Source organism: Pelodiscus sinensis, chromosome 7, assembly GCF_052426305.1.
Source record: "Pelodiscus sinensis isolate ZL-2025 chromosome 7, ASM5242630v1, whole genome shotgun sequence".
Lineage (NCBI taxonomy): Eukaryota > Metazoa > Chordata > Testudines > Trionychidae > Pelodiscus > Pelodiscus sinensis.
The window spans coordinates 55,218,565-55,239,933 of NC_143058.1; the positions used below are offsets into that span (position 1 = coordinate 55,218,565).

The 21,369-nt window shown below is 40.3% G+C and overlaps 1 protein-coding gene across 14 annotated transcripts in view; it reads left to right on the forward strand.

Annotated features, from left to right (window-relative positions):
* GULP1 (GULP PTB domain containing engulfment adaptor 1) overlaps nucleotides 1-21,369 on the forward strand; it is a 372,795-nt gene that overhangs the window by 213,844 nt on the left and 137,582 nt on the right. For all 14 annotated transcript variants that reach the window (XM_075933787.2, XM_075933780.2, XM_075933784.2 and 11 more), the window contains one exon: nucleotides 1,253-1,314. In XM_075933787.2, the coding sequence (XP_075789902.1) occupies nucleotides 1,253-1,314 (62 nt within the window). The remainder of the gene's footprint in view (nucleotides 1-1,252; nucleotides 1,315-21,369) is intronic.

Genomic DNA, 21,369 nt, shown 5'->3' on the forward strand with positions numbered 1-21,369 from the left:
CCATGATGCACTGGCTGGCTTGCAGGTTTCTAGACACATTCCTCTTGTAATGGCAACTCCGAGGGCCGTTGTCCATGCAGCATTGCTAATTAGCACAGATATTCATAGAATAACCATCCCTCACAACAGGCAACTGTGATAGAGATGTAGCCGTGTTAGTCTGGGGTAGCTGAAGCAAAATGCAGGACAATGTAGCACTTTAAAGACTAACAAGATGGTTTATTAGATGATGAGCTTTCGTGGGCCAGACCCACTTCCTCAGATCAAACAGGCAACTGAGGCCCATAGCTGTCTCCCAGATAGAGAACATTTAAAATACAGGCAGTCCCCGGGTTACATGGATCCGACTTACATCGGATACCTACTTACAAACGGGGTGAGGCAACCCCGCACTAGCTGCTTCCCCCCAGCAGACCAGGGAGATGCGAAGCTAGCGCTCCCCCCAGCAGACCAAGGAGACGCAGAGCGGCTTTTCTCAGCAGACACCTCAGCTTGAGAATAAAGGACTGAGGAAGTGAGGTGTGGGAGAATAAGACTGAGCTCTGGAGAAATGTTTGGCTAGAGTTCCCCTACAATATATACCAGTTGCGACTTACATACAAATTCAACTTAAGAACAAACCTACAGTCCCTATCTTGTACGTAACCCGGGGACTGCCTGTACAAGAACAAGAGCCCATATCCATAATTTCACATACAAAAACCATACAGGTACATGAGTAGCATACATAGAATCAACAGAGCATAAGCTTTTATTTGACACTTCACGTGGCCCACTTTGTATAGAACTTGGACCAAACACACACTAGTGGGTGCCACAGTAATCTGCCTACTCACTTTAAAATCCAATAACATGACACCTACAGTGCTTTCTGGCGGGTTTGAGTGCATGGTGTGCTTGAGTGATGCCAGGTAGGAGTAGAGCAGCAGGGACACAGCCATGGCACAGCAGGTCCTTCACGGGCAAGATGGCAGCTGGGTCTGCTTTTGCCTCCGTGTCAGGCCAACCTGAGTGTACATCTACCATCACAACGGGATGGGTAATGTTAATTGGGATAATAGTACTGCTTTACCTCCCAAAGATAAATTCACGTAGGTCTGTAAGGTGCTCAGATACTGTGGTAATGAAATTCATTATAATTATCTATTGTAGAAATGAACTTAATAAAATTAGTGTGATTGATGCATTTAAAATTACATTAAAAACAATAATATATGTAATGTCATTCAATTTTTTGATTTGCTTTTTGCAGACAAAACATGGATGCACACTCCTGAGGCTTTATCCAAACATTATATTCCATACAATGCAAAGGTAAGAACATGGCAGTTTTCTCTTTTACATTTAAAAAACAATAAAAATTAAAGGAAATAAAATGTCATTTTGAATAGAAGAATTGAAACATTTAATTTTTAGAACATCAAAATGCTTCCATATTTTTTTACTGAAACAATTCTGTGAAAGCACCACAAGATTTGTGAAATGTTCCATTGATCTAAAGCCTGCATTTTAGTTTTGTTTCTTTGATGAAAAAAGTTTCAGGAAAAACATGTCACCACGTTCTATTTGCTGGATCCCCTGCTGCATGAATTCTCTCTCTTGTTCCACCTGGAGTTCTTCAGTGGGTCAAGCTGTTTTAGGTTATTGGACAGATTCTTCAACCACCTCATGGTCTTAGAGGTGTGGATTTATTCCTCATTCTGTACATCTGACCAACACCTGTGGTTCTGATTATGTAGTGGACTTTGGATCTGTCCTAGAGAGGCAGGTGATGAGAAACCATTAGAAAGATTTCCAATTCTGAAGATCGTCAGACAAGAATTTTGCTATAAGCTGGGGATTTATCATTTGGAAGTGATAGAGGAAGACAAAGACCTGGGTGTACTGGTTGATCATGTGATTAGTGTAATATAGTCATGAAAATATTTAATGGAATGCTCTGATGCAAAGAAGGGCTACATGCTGATCCAAGGAATGTAAAAGCTACCTTATGGGAGGAGATCAGAAGTTGGCATGTTCAGTCTAAACAAAAGAAAACCAATGGGAGATGTAAGTGCTTTATATAAATACATCGGATGGCTAAATACCAGGGTGGGAGAGGAGTTATTTTAGTTAAGCACCAGTGTGGAAACAAGAACAAATGAATATATCCTGGCCATCAACAAGTTTAGGCTCAAAATTAGGCGAAAGTTTCTAACCATCAGACTTAAGTTCCTGAGCAGCCTTCCAAGAGGAGCAGTGGGAGCATGAAACCTAACTAGCTTCAAGACTGAGCTTGGTAAGTTTATTGAGGGGAGAAATGGCATGTAGCACTTCAGCAACTGCCCGTTGCAAACATCCCCAGTGTCTGATATAGGACACTGCACAGGAAGGGCTCTGAGTTTATTATAAAGTATTAATTTCCCAAAATCTGCCTCGTAGTATTGTCTACATGCTCAGATTGTATCACCATATTTGAGGTTGGGATGGAATTTTCTTGGGGTCAAATTGGCAGAGACTCGGTGGTGGGGAAGGTTCACTTTCCTCTGCAGCATTGGTCACTTGCAGATTTAAACTAGTGTGAAAGGTGAATTCTCTGTACTTTGAGAAGTGACCCAGAAGTTAGGGGTTCATTACAGGAGTGGGTGGATGTGGTTTTGTCGCCTACAATGTGCAGAAAGATCAGAATAGCTATCACAATGTTCCCTTCTGACTGCAAAGTCTATGAGTCTGAGTCTTCCCTGATATAGAGATTGGTAGGATTGTTGTTTCAAGAGCAAAACTGTTACTCTGCTTTGCTGTCATAAAATACATATTTATGACAAAGTTACCTCCTTCATCTTCATTTTTCTTTTCTAGTTCTGATTTCTTTCTTCAGTCTGTGTAGAGGTAAGGAAATCTCAGAGATATGTGTTAGTATAGATACTTCGAAAAGTATTTCAAAACATAGAAGGTAACAAGAAAACAGTAGAAGACACAGTCATACCTATAAAAAAGAACAGTCCAGCATCAACAGGCATATTGGAAAGGTCAGTCATTCCAAGCAAAGAACTATGTGGCTGAATGCATTCTAGAGTGTGTCTACCATGTAATATGTGTTCACACCATTGATTTGTGTTGGATCTCCTTATTACCTTGAGCATTGGCAGATTGTACAATGTGTTTACTTACCAGTGTATCTTTGTTACTTTTCCAGTGCTGAAAGCACAGTGCTGGTTTCCATCATAGCAGCATCGGTATAAAAAGTATTTGGCAGATACATCAAATACAAGATTCTGCACATGATTTGCTAGAAGCACCTCAGCAATAATCACAAGCTCATTAAATGGGATCTTGCAGAAAGTTGCTTTAGGCCTGCAAAGTTCAGTTGTTTCTCAGCAGTCAGCATTGTAACCACAAGTTGGTACATCACAAGTGAAACTCTTAAAGGGCTTTCACATTCTGGTGATAGAGATTCATTTCTGTCAATTCAGATGCCAGTTGTGCTTTCATCTTGCATTTTGAAAACAATATGATAAGATGTAGGGACCAAAGATATATAAAAATGGAACATAGCTTGTAACAGATCACAGTGCCTGAGTTTGAAACTACTATATTGAATTCTCTGTTTATAATCTGTATTTCAAAAGAACAGCCCTAGAATTATATTAACTACATTATCTGATGCTGTAGATTACCGGTAATATGATTTCTATGTGGTAAAGAAGAATTATTTTACTCTATCAACTTTTTATTAGAAAACCAGACTGCTATTCATTAACAATATAAATATAAAATCCAATACAGCTCTAATATTTCAAACCCATGGCTCCTCACCAATGGCAATAATTTTCCTGGCTACCTACATTGGAAAGATTGAGATCCAGATCCTCAGCTGATGTAAATTGGCATCAATCCAGTGAGTCCAGAGAACTATGCCAATTTACACCAACTAAGGATCTTTTTTTTTTAATCCCAACTTTAAAGTGTCATTATCATTATATTTTAGTGGTTTCCAATATTTCCCTTTGCTTTAAAGATTAAGAACATATGTACGTAAGTACATCATTGCCTTTTGTAGCACTCCAATTTTGTAACTCTCTTAACATGAAAAAGTCTATTCAACCAATTTTATATATTTTGTGAAATAATAATACGAGCTTTAGAAGCATTTATGAAGTACTTGAGACTAGGCTCATTAGTTTTTAGAAAATGCTTTTTGGCCAGATAAATAGTAACCCTTTGAGAATTGTACAGTATTGTATAACTATCTCCTCCTGCATTTGAACATTGACAAATAAAAGTATCATGACACTATTTCTCATCGGAATGATTTGATAAGAAAATTCATTTAGTGGGAGATGAACTGCTTAAAAAGTGAAATAGAATATAAACTTTATGATGGAAAATACCACAGAATCCTATCCAAGTACATAAGTCAGTTTAAGTCAATTTATTTAAATTAAAATAAATTATCCAGAATAAGACAAAGAATATACTAAGATTTTTCCTGATTTTTTTTGTACGAAGATGCTGCTTATTTCTGAGATAAAGGGGAAAATGAATTGGTAATACATAACTGGAAAAAGGCAGTATTCAGGCAATATATGACTATAGATCTTTTATATGAAAAGTCTAATCAAAATTTAGTACAAGCTGAGAAGGTTCAGCACCTTGCAGAATGGTGCTTTTATGTAAAAAATATAGAAGGTGGCTTTGGATGGCCTTTCCATAAATAATTAGCAATATATTATACTTTCCAGTACAGCAGAGGCAACTTTAGTTAGAGTCTATACTGCAATTGCATCCACAGAAATCAGTCCAGGTCAGAATAACATCAGTCCAGGTCAGTCCAGGTTTGTCCAGGTCAGAACAACATCAGTCCAGGTCAGAACAACATCAGTCCAGGTCAGAACAAACAAGGTTGCAGTGCTACTCAGGTTTTATGCCTCTCATTGATGGTGTGGGAAGATGGAAATGACAAAACATGATATAATAAAAAGTTCCGAAGATAAGTGTTAAATATAGTGAGACATTCTAAACAGTTCTAAAATGTCAGAAAAAAAACGAATGAAAGAGAAAGGGAGAATATAACAGGCATATAATGATACATAGTTATTAGTTATTGTTTTACATTAGGATCCCTAGTTATGCCAAACAGAGAACAAACACATAGTAAGAGACATTCCTTTCCCCCAAAGAATCTTGAACTTTAGATCTCCAAAGCAAATTGTTAGAAAGACTCCCTATGACTTCAGGGAGAGTTTGCCCATGCAGTTGTGTTTGAGGGATCAAACATTTGAATAAGAAGCAAAGGGTGGGAGAAAGGAAAGTAAAGTGCAGAGGGATTAAGGAGACACATTTTCATGGGAACTCACCTGTCTGAGAGGCAGCTAAGTAAAGTGACCAGATTTTCTCAACTTCTCACAATTCCTGTTGTCTCCCATTACTCAGTGGGAGTTGGTGAATACTGAGCCTTTTTGAAAATCTGACTACTTAGGTCCTTACACAGAACCTTTAGAGCTTCAAGCTCTTTTGAAAAGTTGACCCTCAATGACTTGCCCGAGGTTACCCAGGAAATCTGCAGCAGAACCAGGAATTGAACCCAGATCTCTTGAGTCTCAGTCCATTCTCTTAACACAAAGCTGACTCTGCTGCTTAACTTTCCTGTCAATAATTAAGATTATTGTGTAGTAATGTAAATAATGTATACCAAATATAGCACTTGTCCAGTAGAGGTTCCCAAGTTCAAAAACACATTCACGCTGTGTGAACCAGTCAGCCATATATATAAAAGCCCAATACATGTGCATAAGTGGGGATATCTTGCATACCTTGATAGGTATGTGGCTATTGGCTAGTGTATATATGCAGATGTTTCCTTTTTATGTGCATTAGTTTCAATTCATCCACAATTTTTGGATAATTTGGACCATATTTCATATATTCAGCTATAGAAATTAAACTTCAAAGATTTTGTATCCCACCTTCGTTTTTAAGATGTCTGTGGGCTAAATTTATAATATCAATGCCTGCACCAGAATGCTGCTGTTGTACTACTTGCAGTCAACCAGGAAATATCCAGGGATGTGCAAAAAGGATGCAGTAAATAGATACTTTCATAAGAGAATTCACATGTGATAAATAATTGAAAAAAAAAACTGAAAACACTTAGTTTTAATTTCTCAAACACAAACTCAGAGCAAATACTCAGATTACTGGAATTTGGTCTGTAACAATGCCAAAACCTATACAGTATTCAGTTTTAATAAATAGATAGTATATATTGTGTAGTCGAGTAATAGCCACTACTCTGACTTCCAATAGTATTCAGTTAGTTCGTTCTAAAGCTTGTTCATTTCTGGTTTGAATGAAATTTTATGTCAGAGAATTATTAATGCCCCTGCTCCAGAGAGTTAAAAATAGACCTTAGATTGTAATGTTTGGCTTGGAATTTTCAAACAACAAACTACAGCATAGTAAGATCAGAAGACATATGAGAAGTATCCAAAATTTTATGAATCAAGTTATGTTTCTATTACTTTTAATTTTTTTTTCATGTCCTGTGGTTAAAATAATATAGATGACAAAATAAGAAAGACATTGGTCAAACATCTTTGTCGTAATTCTGAACTCAGTTACATGAATGAGTTATATAGAAATAAGTCTTATTTATATAGCTGTAACTGAAGGAATCAGAATATTGGCTATATAAAGTATAACTAATACACATTGGAAATTACAATTAAAGGGCAAATTATAATATTGAGCCCACTCAAAAAATCTGGCATCTGCTACACAGATTTCTTTCATATTCTGCACTTGGTCCCTACACAAAAAACTTATTACAGTAATTGGCTTGGTGCAGGGACCAAGTACAGAATGCAAAACAGAGATACAAAATGCAAATAAGAGATATATGCTATATGATCTAGTGCAGGACTTGACTGTACCAATTTATCTCTATATATAGATATGTAAAAACATAATACAATGTATATTTTGTATATTACTGTGTAGTGTTTGTGTGTGCACACACATAGAGCACAGACAAACTAAAACATAGTATACAAAACCTGTCAGAAACCAGTGAGAGCGGTTGTATATATGTAGCAAGATCTTCCATGTTTGTGTATCTCTCCATCTTTGGCTCAAGCAGTTAGTTCCATTTATTTTAAGATAATAATATTATATAGGACAACCATACATTGAAACAATAATCCAGCATGCTCTGATGTTTTGTGCAATGACAAATTCAGTGTAATAAAAATTATTTACACAGAAGGCCAGTGGAAATATTTCCATTGTGCAATATCCCTCTTCCTACCGCAAGTTTACATTACCCTACTTTGACATTTAGCATTGTACACTACATCAAATGGGATATTTCCAGAGATGTAACTTGAAGTTTAAAAATTGTCATTTGTTGAATCTTCATAGAGCAATTTTGAAGGGCCTTTGGTTTTGCTCATGTCCCATTGAAGTTATAATGAAACTCACACGTACTTGTCAGCTGACGGTCAGGGCAGTGTGTGTATGTGTGTGTTTCCGAGAAAAGGTTTAACGACCGTGTCTTTATTGCTAGGACCGGGGTCCCTTCTCAGAGGGTAGCCAGCAGGCCAACAGATGCCCCTGTGTATAGGAAGAGCTCATTACACCTCAGATTTTAGCTGCTAGAACACAGGATTCCTTCACAGCGGGCAGTCTAGGAAAGACTGAGAGTTGCCTCAACGGACCTGTCACCTGGGAGTGACACAGATCCAAACGCCCAAGCTCTTCCTATAGCTGTCCCTTATGACCGGCTGAAATTCTTTTAAATTGTGCTTGGTTCTGTTACAGCAACTGAAGGAGTCAGGTTAAAGCTTAAACAGTTACAGGTTTATTAAAGAAGCTTATAAATCATATGGTTACAATGGCTATTGCTCTATTTCTTAAATGCTAGCAAATATATATAAGTCTTTAAAAAATGGTTACAGGAAAAAAAGGTAAAGATAGAAGATACAAATAATGGTACCAAGTGACAGCTTAATCTTTAAAGAGCTCTAACACTATGTATATACATATACTTAAACAAAGGACCACAGGCAGGTACAATTTTTACCCTTTTCTGTGCCTCTTGACTCCAGCGTGTCAGGCCAGGGTCGGTCCCTCAATTCCTCGGAAAGACGAATATAAGGTGGGCGTCCCCTCTGGAACCTCGGGAGGTCAAACACCAAACCCAACCAGCAGATAGGTGGTAGATTGACACACAGAGTAAGTGTGTTGCTGGACTCATCTTTATACCCGTGGGGGCCCGTGTTCTCTTTCTTATCTTAAGAGGCCAGATTGTACTGGTCCGTTTTGTGGTGCCAGTTCTTACAAGCAAGTTTCAAGTTAATTTACACTTGTAAGAGAGGAAGATAGCTAAATTAGGAGTGCCGGATGTTCTTGTTGGGCGGGAGATTCCTCCTCCCGCGGACGGCTGTGTGTTCGTATCAATATGGGTTAAGTCAAGGGCACTTTTGTGCAGCCTCTTGGTCAGCGATTAGTTTGACCACCCTCTTATCTCTGCTTACAGTTGTCCATGGTCATTGAGCCAGCATATCTAAACCTCCTGCTCCAAGGTTTTCAAAGATCATGATGTTTTTCTCTGCTCTGTGTGCCCTGCGTGCTTTCAAGCAGACAAAGATGGATGTTAAAATGGGGGTTCATGTCTGGCTACAGTACTTCACTGGAAACTAGAACATGTTCTGTTGGGTTAATGATATACTATCAATTAGATTCTTCCAATCTGTGGAACTTCTCCTCTCTGTGAGTCTGCACACTGTTTATACTGCCCTTATTTTGCTGCTGCATTGAACTAGTGAAATACAATTGTTTAATCTTCTCCAAAGGATTATCTGAAAACATTTCATGAGAAAAATTGACTATAGCATACATAAATTTGAGGGAGGAAAAATCATACTTAATAGTGTAATATAATATAAAATAAATGGTTGTAATCACTTGGGATTCTAGGAAAAATCAATGGGCTAAAGTCTTAACAGTTGTTCCATATAAAAGTACAGTAGTTAGATAACTAAAAGGTTTGCCAGTCACACTAATTGAGTTGTAAGTAGGATCAATAAGATGATCATTAGCTAAAGAATGAGAAGAATGAAGAAACAAATAAAATACAATTGAGCTGGGGATATAAGATGATGCAGGGGTTTGGGTTGTGACCTTGGGCAAGAGATTGGGGAGGAGGGACTGGGAGGGGTATGGGTTCAGGAGTGGGACAGAGGGTTTGGCTTATGTGGAGTAGAGAGGCAGGGGTAGGGGACCAGAGGGTTGGGAGGAGAGAGGGGCTAGGGTGCCAGATGCAGGCTCTTGCCAGGAGAGTTACCTAGGTGACTCCCAGCCAGCAGCCTAGCACATTTCTAGGACAGCTTCACTGCCTTCCGAGCCACCCTGAAGGGAGCAGGGAAGTGGTGCCTTGTCTTCAAACAGGCAGCTCCCATTGGCCAGAAATTGGCTAGTGGGATTGTGTTGGGGGTGGGAGCAGCATATGGAGCATCATTCCCCTCTCCCCCAGAATTAAAACTGAGAAAGAGAAACGGTTGCAGCAACTGCTTTTCTAAGCTGTGTTGGGGAGTGTGTGGCTGAGGCCCTCTGCTGCATCCACAGGCTGGATTTGGTTGCTTGGTGGGCCGAATCCAGCCCGTGGGCCATATTTTGCCCAGGCCTGGTTTAGATCAATGGTACTTCTCCAGAACACAGTAAGGCATATTGCATGTTTTTGTATATAACTTGCATTATCTTTACATTTCTCTTTTTGTAGTGAAATCTTATGGGAATCAGCTGTGTTTAATTAGACTATACTGACCCCATATTTGTAAACTGAAAAATAATTTACTGGTGATTCTTTTATTATTTAGATGCACAATAAATGCTGGGTACGCTCTAGTCTGTTTTTCTTTTCGTTCAGCTTGTTATATTTCTGGATGCTAAATTCTTCATGGACTGACTGTCCTGTTTATCTGCTTTTACCCCAAAGTTCATATTTATTCCAGGGACACGTTCAGGTTCTAATGTTCGCATGTCTTGTGTTTTTGTTTTTTCACTCAGGAAGCTATTTATGATCCAAAATAATGAGACATCTGTTCTTTTCATTGGAATTCAGTACATGAATGGTGGAAATACTACGAGAAGACCCTATTTTGCCTTATTGCAGCTTTATAAATGATTTGTGGAGACCAAACCAAGCTTCTGGAAAAATGCAAATACCCAAAACTCCAGTGTTGTAACATTATATTCTACACAATGGGCCAGACCCTGTCCAGTCCTTGAATAAATATGTAAAGCCCAAAAGGCAGCAGAACAGAATAGTTCCATAGCATGAGTAAGCTGCAGTTTATTTAAGAGGGTTATATACCTACTGAATGCTATACAGCTGGGAAGGCGTCAATAGATTAACAAAGCTCCACTGGGGAAATTTCTTATGGGGAGATCTGATGCTTCACAGCTGGCTGTCCCACCCCCATAGAACCCTTTTATAAAGCTCAGTTCAATAAGGCTTCAGGAACGGAGCTGGGAATTGGTCCAACACAATTGATTAACACAATGCAAATGCATCAATTACAACACGTAAGTAAAGGGAAGGACTGATACACGTATGGCAGAAAACGCAGCCAATGAACACTTTGGCTACGTCTACACTGGCCCCTTTTCCGGAAGGGGCATGTAAATTTCTCTAGTCGTCGTAGGGAAATCCGCGGGGGATTTAAATATCCCCCGTGGCATTTAATTCAAAATGTCCGCCGCTTTTTTCCGGCTTTTAAAAAAGCCGGAAAAGAGCGTCTAGACTGGCCCCGATCCTCCGGAAAAAGTGCCCTTTTCCGGAGGGTCTTATTCCTACTTCAAAGTCCCTCCGGAAAAGGGCACTTTTTCCGGAGGATCGGGGCCAGTCTAGACGCTCTTTTCCGGCTTTTTTAAAAGCCGGAAAAAAGCGGCGGACATTTTGAATTAAATGCCGCGGGGGATATTTAAATCCCCCGCGGATTTCCCTACGACGACTAGAGAAATTTACATGCCCCTTCCGGAAAAGGGGCCAGTGTAGACGTAGCCTTTGGGTCTGATTCTCCACCTGTCTTGCACTTTGTAATTGTTACTTGCTATATAAAAGTGAATGAAAAGGTGTCCTCAATCATTTTATGTTCTTTCTACACCGATAAAAATGACTACACAGTGCAAGGCAATTGGAGAATCAGGCCTTCAGTCTTCAAGCTGCAGAACAACATATCAGAATATAATTCTGTTTACAAAAGGTTTTTCACTGTTTTGAGGAAAAGGAGGGAGGAGGGATATGCTTTGCTATTCAGAGGTTCATATGTGTGGAAGTAGTCTTCAGGGATTGGTGGACTTTATTTTTGGGTGCACAGAATAAGAAATTACGAAGTTTCTAGATACATTGCACAGACATATTTTGCATTCTATTTGTTAATGTGTTCCTGAAATCACCATGTCCTTGCATTTTATCACATGGATATTGGATATCCCATGTGCCTGAGGACACAACATTCCTAGCCACAGTTATTTTCATTTTCTTTCTATATTCCAAGTATACTGCTAGGAGTGGGAAATCATATTGTCAGGAAAATTACTTTCTACTTAAGCATAGAAGTTTAAAAAAGTTAAAATGGAATTTTTAAATCAACAATGCAGGGTTGATTGCTATGTTCCTCCAGATATTTATCATTGTTGTCAGTAGCACACCAACAGGGACTTAAATATGATACCATTCAATTCCGAGGCTCCTGAGTTTATTACATTAAATAGACCTGACCATTAAGTGTAGTGTTTGTCATGAGAAAATGAATCCAGCTGGGAAGACTGATGTTAAGAAGTAAAATCAGAGCAGCTTTGTTAAAGCTTTTAAAATGACATTTTCTTCTTCTTTAAAAGTAATTTAACTTTGTATGCTAAATCTAATATAGGAAGTAGAGCAATATTCTGAGATGGTGAACCTCAACTTCCGTTGATTTCAGTGGCGGTTGGGGATACTCTGCATTCTCTTGGGAATTCCTTAGCACTGGATTACAAATTACTTATTTAGAACCAGATGTGTGATGAGCTATTTAGAGATGTGGTTATTTGTTCCAGATCAAAGAAAACTATACCACAGGGATTTATCCACCCAGAATGATATGGCCTCTTTCAGGCAGAGACAAAAAGAAGTCTACAATATGTTTGTTGGGCTACTCAGAGATGTGGCTCTTTGTTCCTGATCAAAGGAAATTTAACCACAGAAATGTGGCAAACAAAGTAGAGAAGTATTTGTGAAAAGGAGCTTGTTCCTTGAAGCCCAGTGATTAGAGATGTGTACTATTCTCTTAGTATCCCTTTCTGCTCCTTCCATCTTTCTGGAATCAGTCTAAGCTATTGACATTCCCCTCCAGGAATTTTGGCTTCACAATTAGATTGTCTGCTGAATTGCAGGCCATTCAAACTGCAGGTTGTTCTTCTTTCTGAATCACTAACAGCAGCTGCAACAATGTAAGGCTGCTTTAAACAGGGATTTTAACCCCCTATCTGCCAGGCTTCAGGTTGTTCTCTAGGATTGCCAGATACCTTCACAAAACATCCCGAACAGGCAGGGAAAAATTGGTTGAGCAAAAAAAAAAGAGGTAGCTGCGCCTCTAAATTACTGCACTCCTCGCTCCCTTCACAGATGCTGCCAGCCTTCTGTCTGAGGAAAACAGAAAATACCGGACATTTTACATGTCTGGTATTCTCTGGTTTTGGTTTTTTTTTACCAGACAGAAGGCCGAAATATCTAACTGTCCGAGCAAAAACCGGACACCTCGCAACCCAATTTGGCCGTTGTGGGCAGACAAGAATCATAGAATCATAAAACTATAGAACTGGAAGAGACCTCAGAAGGTCATCAAGTCTAGCCGCCTGTTCTAGGCAGGACCAATTCCAACTAAATCAACTCGGCCAGGGCTTTGTCAAGCCGAGACTTAAACACCTCTAAGGATGGAGACTCCACTATTTCCCTAGGTAACCCATTCCAGTGCTTCACCACCCTCCTAGTGAAATAGTTTTTCCTAATATCCATCCTGGACCTCTCCCACCACAACTTGAGACCATTGCTCCTTGTTCTGCCATCAGTCACTACTGAGAACTGCCTCTCTCCTTCCTCTTTGGAACCTCCCTTCAGGAAGTTGAAGGCTGCTATCAAATCCCCCCTCACTCGTCGCTTTTGCAGACTAAACAGACCCAAGTCCCTCAGCCTCTCCTCATAAGTCATATGCTCCAGCCCCTTAATCATTTTGGTTGTCAGGAGCCTTCTTGGCTACAAGGGCACACTGTTGACTCATATCCATCTTCTCATCCACTGTAACCCCCAGGTCCCTTTCTGAAGAACTACTACTTAACTGGTTGGTCCCCAGCTTGTAACTATGCTTGGGATTCTTCCGTCCCAAGTGCAGGACTCTACACTTGTCCTTGTTGAACCTCATCAGATTTCCTGTGGCCCAATCCTTCAATTTGTCTAAGTCATTCTGGACCCTATCTCTGCCCTTAAGCGTATCTACCTCTCTCTCCAACTTAGTGTCATCCACAAACTTGCTGAGGGTGCAATCCATCCCCTCATCCAGGTCATTAATAAAGATATTGAACAAAACTGGTCCTAGAACTGAACCTTGGGGCACTCCGCTAGAAACTGACTGCCATCCTGACATCGAACCGTTGATCACTACCCGCTGGGCCCGGCGTTCTAGCCATCTTTCTATCCATCTTACCGTCCATTTATCCAACCCACATTCCCTTAACTTACTGGCAAGAATATTGTGAGAGACCGTATCAAAAGCCTTGCTAAAGTCAAGGTATATAACATCCACTGACTTTCCCGCGTCCACCGAGCCAGTTACCTCAACATAGAAGCTAATCAGATTGGTCAGGCACGACTTGCCCTTTTTGAATCCATGCTGACTATTCCTAATCACTTTCCTCTCATCTAAGTGCCTCAAAATGGATTCCTTAAGGATCCCTTCCATGATTTTTCCAGGAACCGAAGTAAGACTGACCGGCCTATAGTTCCCTGGATCGTCCTTCTTCCCTTTTTTGAAGATGGACACTACATTTGTCTTTTTCCAATCATCCGGGATTTCTCCCGATCTCCACGACTTTTCAAAGATAATAGTCAAAGGCTCCTCAATGACATTTGACAACTCCCTCAGTACCCTCGGATGCACTAAGTCCGGACCCATGGATTTAAGTATGTTTAGCTTTTCTAAATAGTTCCTAACCTGTTCTTTACCCACCACGGCCTGTCCATCTTCATCCCATCATGCGTCACTTAGCGCAGAAGTCCAGGAGCCGACCTTGTCCGTGAATACAGAGGCAAAGAAAGCATTGAGTACTTCAGCTTTCCCCACATCATCTGTCACTAGGTTACCTCCTTCATCCATTAGGGGCCGCACACCCTCTCTGATCACCTTCTTCTTGTTAACATGCCTGTAGAAACCTTTATTGTTATTCTTCACATCCTTAGCCAGTTGCAATTCCATTTGCGCTTTCGCCTTCCTGATAACCCCCCGGCATTCTCGAGCTATACATTTAAACTCCTCCCTGGTCATTTGTCCAAGTTTCCACTTTTTGTAAGCTTCCTTTTTGTGCTTAAGTTCACCAAGGATTTTCCCTGTAAACCAATCCAGTCTCCTACCATGTTTGCATCTCTTGCTACGTGTTGGGATGGTTTCTTTCTGTGCCTTCAATAAGGCTTCTTTAAAATACTGCCAGCTGTCCTGGACTCCTTTCCCCTTCATGTTAGCATCCCAGGGAATTCTGCCCATCAGATCTCTGAGGGAGTCAAAATCTGCTTTTTAGAAGTCCAAGGGGTGTATTTTACTACTCTCTTTTCTTCCTTTGGTCAGGATCCTGAAATCTACCAGGACACTGTGCTAGATCCAGTCTGGCCATTCTTATATCCATCTCCTCAGTCAAAGGCTGGGCTAGCGCACAGCTCCTAAGACGGGGACAGCAGCACTGGCTCCCAGGTGAGAACGGGGGGGGGCACATTTGAGAGGGATTCCCTGGGGTAAGGGAGGGGCCCTGAGCCAAAGACTCTTTTGCCCTGCAGGACAATCGCTCCCCTAGGTTCCAGACATACATGTTCGATCAGGCGTTTGTGACTCAAACTACAGACCCAGCCAAGTGACCGAACCCCGCCCCCCACTACCTTCCTGCTGAGAAAAAGCAAACCAGGACCTGGCCAGGCCCCTCCTGGATCTTGCACTTCCCCCCCTCTGGATTGCTTCACACCATGGCCGGCGAGTTCTGAGCAGCCGGACTAGTCACAGTCTTGCAGATCCAGTTTCACTTTCATAAGAACATAAGAACGGCCGTACTGGGTCAGACCAAAGGTCCTTCTAGCCCAGTATCCTGTCTACCGACAGTGGCCAACACCAGGTGCCCCAGAGAAGGTGGATCGAAGACAATGATCAAGCGATTTGTCTCCTGCCATCTCTCTCCAGCCTCTGACAAACAGAGGCCAAGGACACTATTTTATCCCCTGGCTAATAGCCTTTTATGGACCTAACCTCCATGAAATTATCTAGCTTCTCTTTAAACTCTATTATAGTCCTAGCCTTCACAGCCTTCTCTGGCAAGGAGTTCCACAGGTTGACTACACTCTGTGTGAAGAAGAACTTTCTTTTATTAGTTTTAAACCTGCTACCCATTAATTTCATTTGGTGACCTCTAGTTCTTCTATTTAGGGAACTAATAAATAACTTTTCTTTATCAGCCCTCTCCACACCACTCATGATTTTATAGACCTCTATCATATCCCCCCTCAGTCTCCTTTTTTCTAAACTGAAAAGTCCCAGTCACTTTAACCTCTCCTCATATGGGACCCATTCCAAACCCCTAATCATTTTAGTTGCCCTTTTCTGAACCCTTTCCAAGGCCAAAATATCTTTTTTGAGGTGAGGAGACCACATCTGTACACAGTATTCCAGATGTGGGCGTACCATAGTTTTATACAGGGGCAGTAAGATATTCTGGGTCTTATTTTCTATCCCTTTCCTAATAATTCCTAGCATCCTATTTGCCTTTTTGACCGCCGCTGCACATTGCGTGGAAGTTTTCAGAGAACTGTCCACGATAACTCCAAGATCCCTTTCCTGATTTGTCGTAGCCAAATTAACTGTACGTATAGTTGGGGTTATTTTTCCCAATGTGCATTACTTTACACTTATCCACATTAAATTTCATTTGCCAGTTTGCTGCCCAATCACTGAGTTTGGTGAGATCATCTTGGAGTCCCTCACAGTCTGCTTCTGTCTTGACTATCCTAAACAGTTTTGTATCATCTGCAAACTTTACTACCTCACTGCTTACCTCTTTCTCCAGATCATTTATGAATAAGTTGAAAAGCATTGGTCCCAGGACTGACCCTTGGGGGACACCACTAGTTACCCCTCTCCAATCTGAAAATTTACCATTTATTCCTACCCTTTGTTTCCTGTCTTTTAACCAGTTCTCAATCCAAGAAAGAACCTTTCCTCTTATCCCATGGCCATGTAATTTACACAAGAGCCTTTCCTTTCATTTCAAGAGAGTCTCCTTCCCCTTCCCCAAGTTTCTTTTCCCTTCGTAACTTGGTGCAGGGCTGCGAGGAGGGCGGGAGGCAGAGCCAGGGACCCAGCCCCGCCCCCAGGGAAGCCAAATCTCCCTCTGCTTCTGCTCTCACATCCATCCCCTGACAGGGAAGCCCCATCCTTTTCAGCCACTACGCCTTTAAATTGCTGCACTCCTCGCTCCCCCTGCTCTCACAGACACCGCCGGCATTCCATCTGAGGAAAACAGAAAATACCAGATATTTTACATGTCCGGTATTCTCTCTCTCTTTTTTTTTTTTCTTTTTTTACCGGACGGAAGGCCAAAATACCGAACTGTCTGGGTGAAAACCGGACACCTTGCAACCCATGTTCTCTAGCTGCTGTTTCAACTAATATACTGCACAATCCACTGAGCACAATCTCACCTTTCTGTAAACTTACAGGCCCCAAGTCTCATTGAAATTGAAGACAACTCTGAACAGAACTATGTTTGTACCCACTTCAAGGCACCTGTACGCTCCCAGATTGATATAAGTGGCATTGCTTTAAATGTGATTCAGGCCCACAAAAGTTATGTATTGTTATAGGGATATAGTATTTTCACCCTGCAGAACCATTCAGTAATCTGTCAGGCAGCAGAAACTACCACTCCCTTTTTTCTCATTTACTATTTTTCTTAATTATGTGGAATTAGCATAGTTTTCACGGGGAGTAATGTTATTCTCAACCATGCATGTCTGAAATTATGGTGGAGTAGACACTGTGTTGCCAGAAATCTGACCACATTGGCCTCTGTGAGGCTTCTCTCAGCTATCTGCTATGACCTCTCAGGCCACATCTTGTGTCTCCATTGCTCTTCTCCTGCTGACCTCAAAAAGTCCTAGGAACTGGGGAAGGGCCTTCCCCATGTGGCCATCTTCGCAAGCCCTGTGCAAGCGAGCGAGCAGTATACTGCGACATGAGTGCCCCAGCTCTCTGGTGGACACTCTGATGGCTGGGAACACTTCTCCTCCAAGGGCCTCCACTGCCCAGGCCCACAGAAGAGCTCCAGTCTGGAGTGCACAGGAAATCCTAGACCTCATTGAGGTGTCGGGAAGAAGACCATCTTCCATGATTTCCTCACCAAGAAAAGGAACGCCAGCATCTATGGCAGGATCAACACCAGCCTCAAGGCCAAAGGTCAGACCAGGACTCTCTAGCAGTGAAGGCTCAAAATCCAAGAGCTCAGGCAGTCCTGTCAGAAGCCCAAGGAAAAGAGTGGAGGCTCTGGGGTGACACCTCACACCTGCCACTACCATGACCAGCTGGATGCTATTCTGGGGAGGGTGGCTGCTTCTGCCACTTATGCACACATTTCCCTGTGGGAGAAAAGAGGACTCTCTCAGGCAAGCAGCTGTAGCTTCATACAAAGTATCTCCTGTGATGTCTGCCTCAGGTAAAAATGAACCAGAGAAGAGCTCATGAGGTAGCAGATGGAGTGATTGCATCCCCTCATGCACAAGGTCAAAGCAGAATGACAGGATCAGGTCACCAAGCACAAGGAGAGGAGGTCTGCTCAAGAGGAGAGAAAGGCTGCCGGGGGGCAGCTCACACACCAACAAGAGACCATGTTCTCCACCCTCACCTCAGTGGTGACCTCTCTATAGACCATTTTGTCTCTCATGCTCTTGCAGTTTTTTTCAGTTCGGTTACTGGGGGATCCCCATTTAAATGTGTTTTTCTCTTTCACTTTTGAGCCTTTTGCAGGAAGCAGGATGAGAGGCAGCACAGTGTAGTACTAGTTTGGATCTATCAGTTATGTTTCTTGCACTTGATAGCACTGCTGTTGGAATAGCACAGATAAGCCACACATGGGCCAGGAATGTGGCCTGATGTTATTTGTATGTCAGCATGATCCATAAGCATTAAATGAGATCAAAGTCTCATTGTATTGGGCACTATAAATAATTGATTACAGTTATAAAATTTACTTAGGTTGTAACCTTTCTGGGGTAGGGACCATCTTTCTCTTTTATCTATTTGTGCAGTACTTATGGCAGCTGAGCTGAGACTTCAGATGCTACTTTAATACAAATAATAAAATTAAAACATAACAATACTCAGTCACTGCCTTTAAGAACTTGCTATCTAAGTAACAGGATGAACTGTGGGGTTAGGGAAGTATTATTGTTTAATTTTACAGGTAATGATTTCAAGCAAAGACATTGAATAACTTGCCCAGGATCATACAGAAGGTTGGTTGCAGAGCACCTATTTAAACCAACTGTCCAGAGTCCCAGTCCAATGTATTCATCATAAGACCAATTCTCTCAATATATTTTCTAGATTATTTTTTCATTTGAAAGGCAGAATTTATTATGTAAAGCATTTTAGAGTAGTAAGCATCTTTCTTCTTTCACCCACGGTAATTTTACCTCTCTAGTACCTAAAAATGAGCCACGAATGTAAAAGAAAAATCACTTGTATAAAATAAAAAGATCAGCATCAATACTGTTAACTTTCTCAACCATATCTGTTATAAATTTATTTTCACAAGGTCTGTTTTTATAAAACCATATTGATTTGTATTAATCATATTACTTTTCTTTAATTCTTTATTAATCAAATGCTATACCCATTTTTCCATTATTTTGTCTTTGGTTGATGTTAGGTTAATAGGCCTGTAATTATTGGAGTCTTTCCATTTACTCTTTGAAAATATTAGCACAGTAGTAGCTTTCTTCCCATCCTTGGGGAACTTCCCCTATTCCAAAATGTACTGAAAATCAATATTAATAGTCCTGAAAGCCCAATAGACAGCTCTTTTAAAGCTCCTGGATGCAAGTTATTTGGATCAAGATGGATCTCCATGAAGATCATTTGGACATGCTTCTCCTTCAGCACTCTTCCAGATTCTCTAAAGTCATCTGTACTCTATGAACTGTCTCACAAAGCAATATCTTTAGTGCCAATATACACCATCATCAGTGGCTCTTTGCCTATCAAATTCAGAACTCCATTCAATCTTATATTCACATCTCAGGGGTTGTCACCATCTTTTTGTATGTCTGCCCATTATACAATGTTCTTTCCATTATTTTTATAATCTGTGGGGAATTCTGCAGTTGTTGTATCTGAAGCCATTGTAAAATTGTAGAATTCCCCCAGGTTTTTAGCATAGAATGTCTAAAATGGTTTTCTATCTTCCTGGCATTTTTAGAAATCTTTTTGTGGGCAAGCTTGATTTTTCTTCGTGGGTGTCTGCTATATAATTCTCCATTCCATTTAGCCAGCAGAATCTTCAGCTATATCTCCCACAATTTCCATCTGATTGAAAACTTCTAGCTCTGTGAAATTCCTCCTCCTGCTCTTTTTCACTGGTGGTGAAACCCTATCTTCCCCATTTGCTACAATCTTGTTTAATACTGCTTTCTGTCCTTGATTCTGATGGTTATGATCTTCTAAACATCCTCTCTGATTTTTATTCTTTGCTTCTTTGGTAGCCAGCTTTTTTCTTCCTTGAATCTGGTGTTTCCCAAACTTGGTTTTGTAAGAATGCATGAAAATCTTTCATGGTCCATAACATCTCTACTTGCCCTTCCAATCCAAGAATTTTTGCTTCCATGAGAGCAACTTGTTCTTTATACATAAGAATTCCCTTTTGACTTTGTACACACATCTGTGCAGGTCATAGCCATTATTCCATAGCAGGTTGTCCACGGTACTGAGCATACAACTGTAGCTAGAAAGCAAGCCTCTGAAACTCTTTCTGAAATTCCCATTAGCTGCATATAAAATTATGGATGGTAACAAGAAGGTACATAAGGTATTTTTGTTTATTTTTCCATCTAAAAGAAAAAAGGAAGTACAGTATTCTGAAAAAATAAAAGTTAACAAAGGAAATTTTTTTACAGTGCATATTATGGGGTAATTCATAACTGAAATATAAAGGGTACAGCAGTGGATGTACTGATGGACTTATTCAGTTTGACATCAGTGAGATTAAACAGGTGTAATTTACCCTTTGGGGGTGTTTTATAAACAAGAACATGTGAAGTTTAGGAATTAGAGCTAATCAGAAAAGAAAACAAAGAAAAATTGACATTTTTCATCAAATAACTTTTAAAAATTTCCAACAAGCTCTGATAGAATATTGTCAACATAAGGTATGAATGTCTTATATTTATTCAAGCACATTCCTGAGGTCTACTTATGTGAGTAAGGGTTTACAGGATCGAGGTGAGATCCAAATTCTAACCTACTGAAGGCATTTGAGTTGTACTTGTGTAACTGAGAAGAATTTGTTTCAGTCCATATAGTTTCTTTGATCATTAAGAACTAATAAAAGAACAAACTTTGCTGTATGTCTTTTTTGACATATATCAATCACATTTTGATAAGATTTGCAAATAAATATCAGCCACTATTACCATAGTATTAATAATATAACTTAAAGACCATATGATAGGTCACAATGATGGTACAAATTGTTTAACGACTAGTGCTCAGATGCTGTCCTAAATGTGCCCCTTACAAAAAAAAAAATATGAAAAGCTCTATTAAACTTCTGAACACGAGTAGAGTTTTTCGATATATGTTTTTGTCTGTTTAAAAATCACAGGTTTCCACGACACCAAAATTAAAACCAAAATATATTTTTAAATCTGTAGTACAAAGATAAAACGCAAATTCACCATAGCAGACAAGATATTTTAAAAATAGAGTCTTCCAAACTTGAGCAGAATTGGAGGAGGGGGACAGAATGAGCCATTTAAACCAAAAAGCAAGGACAGTAGATTTCTATATTCCTGTTACTGAAGATATTTGTGTTTAAAATGACAATTTA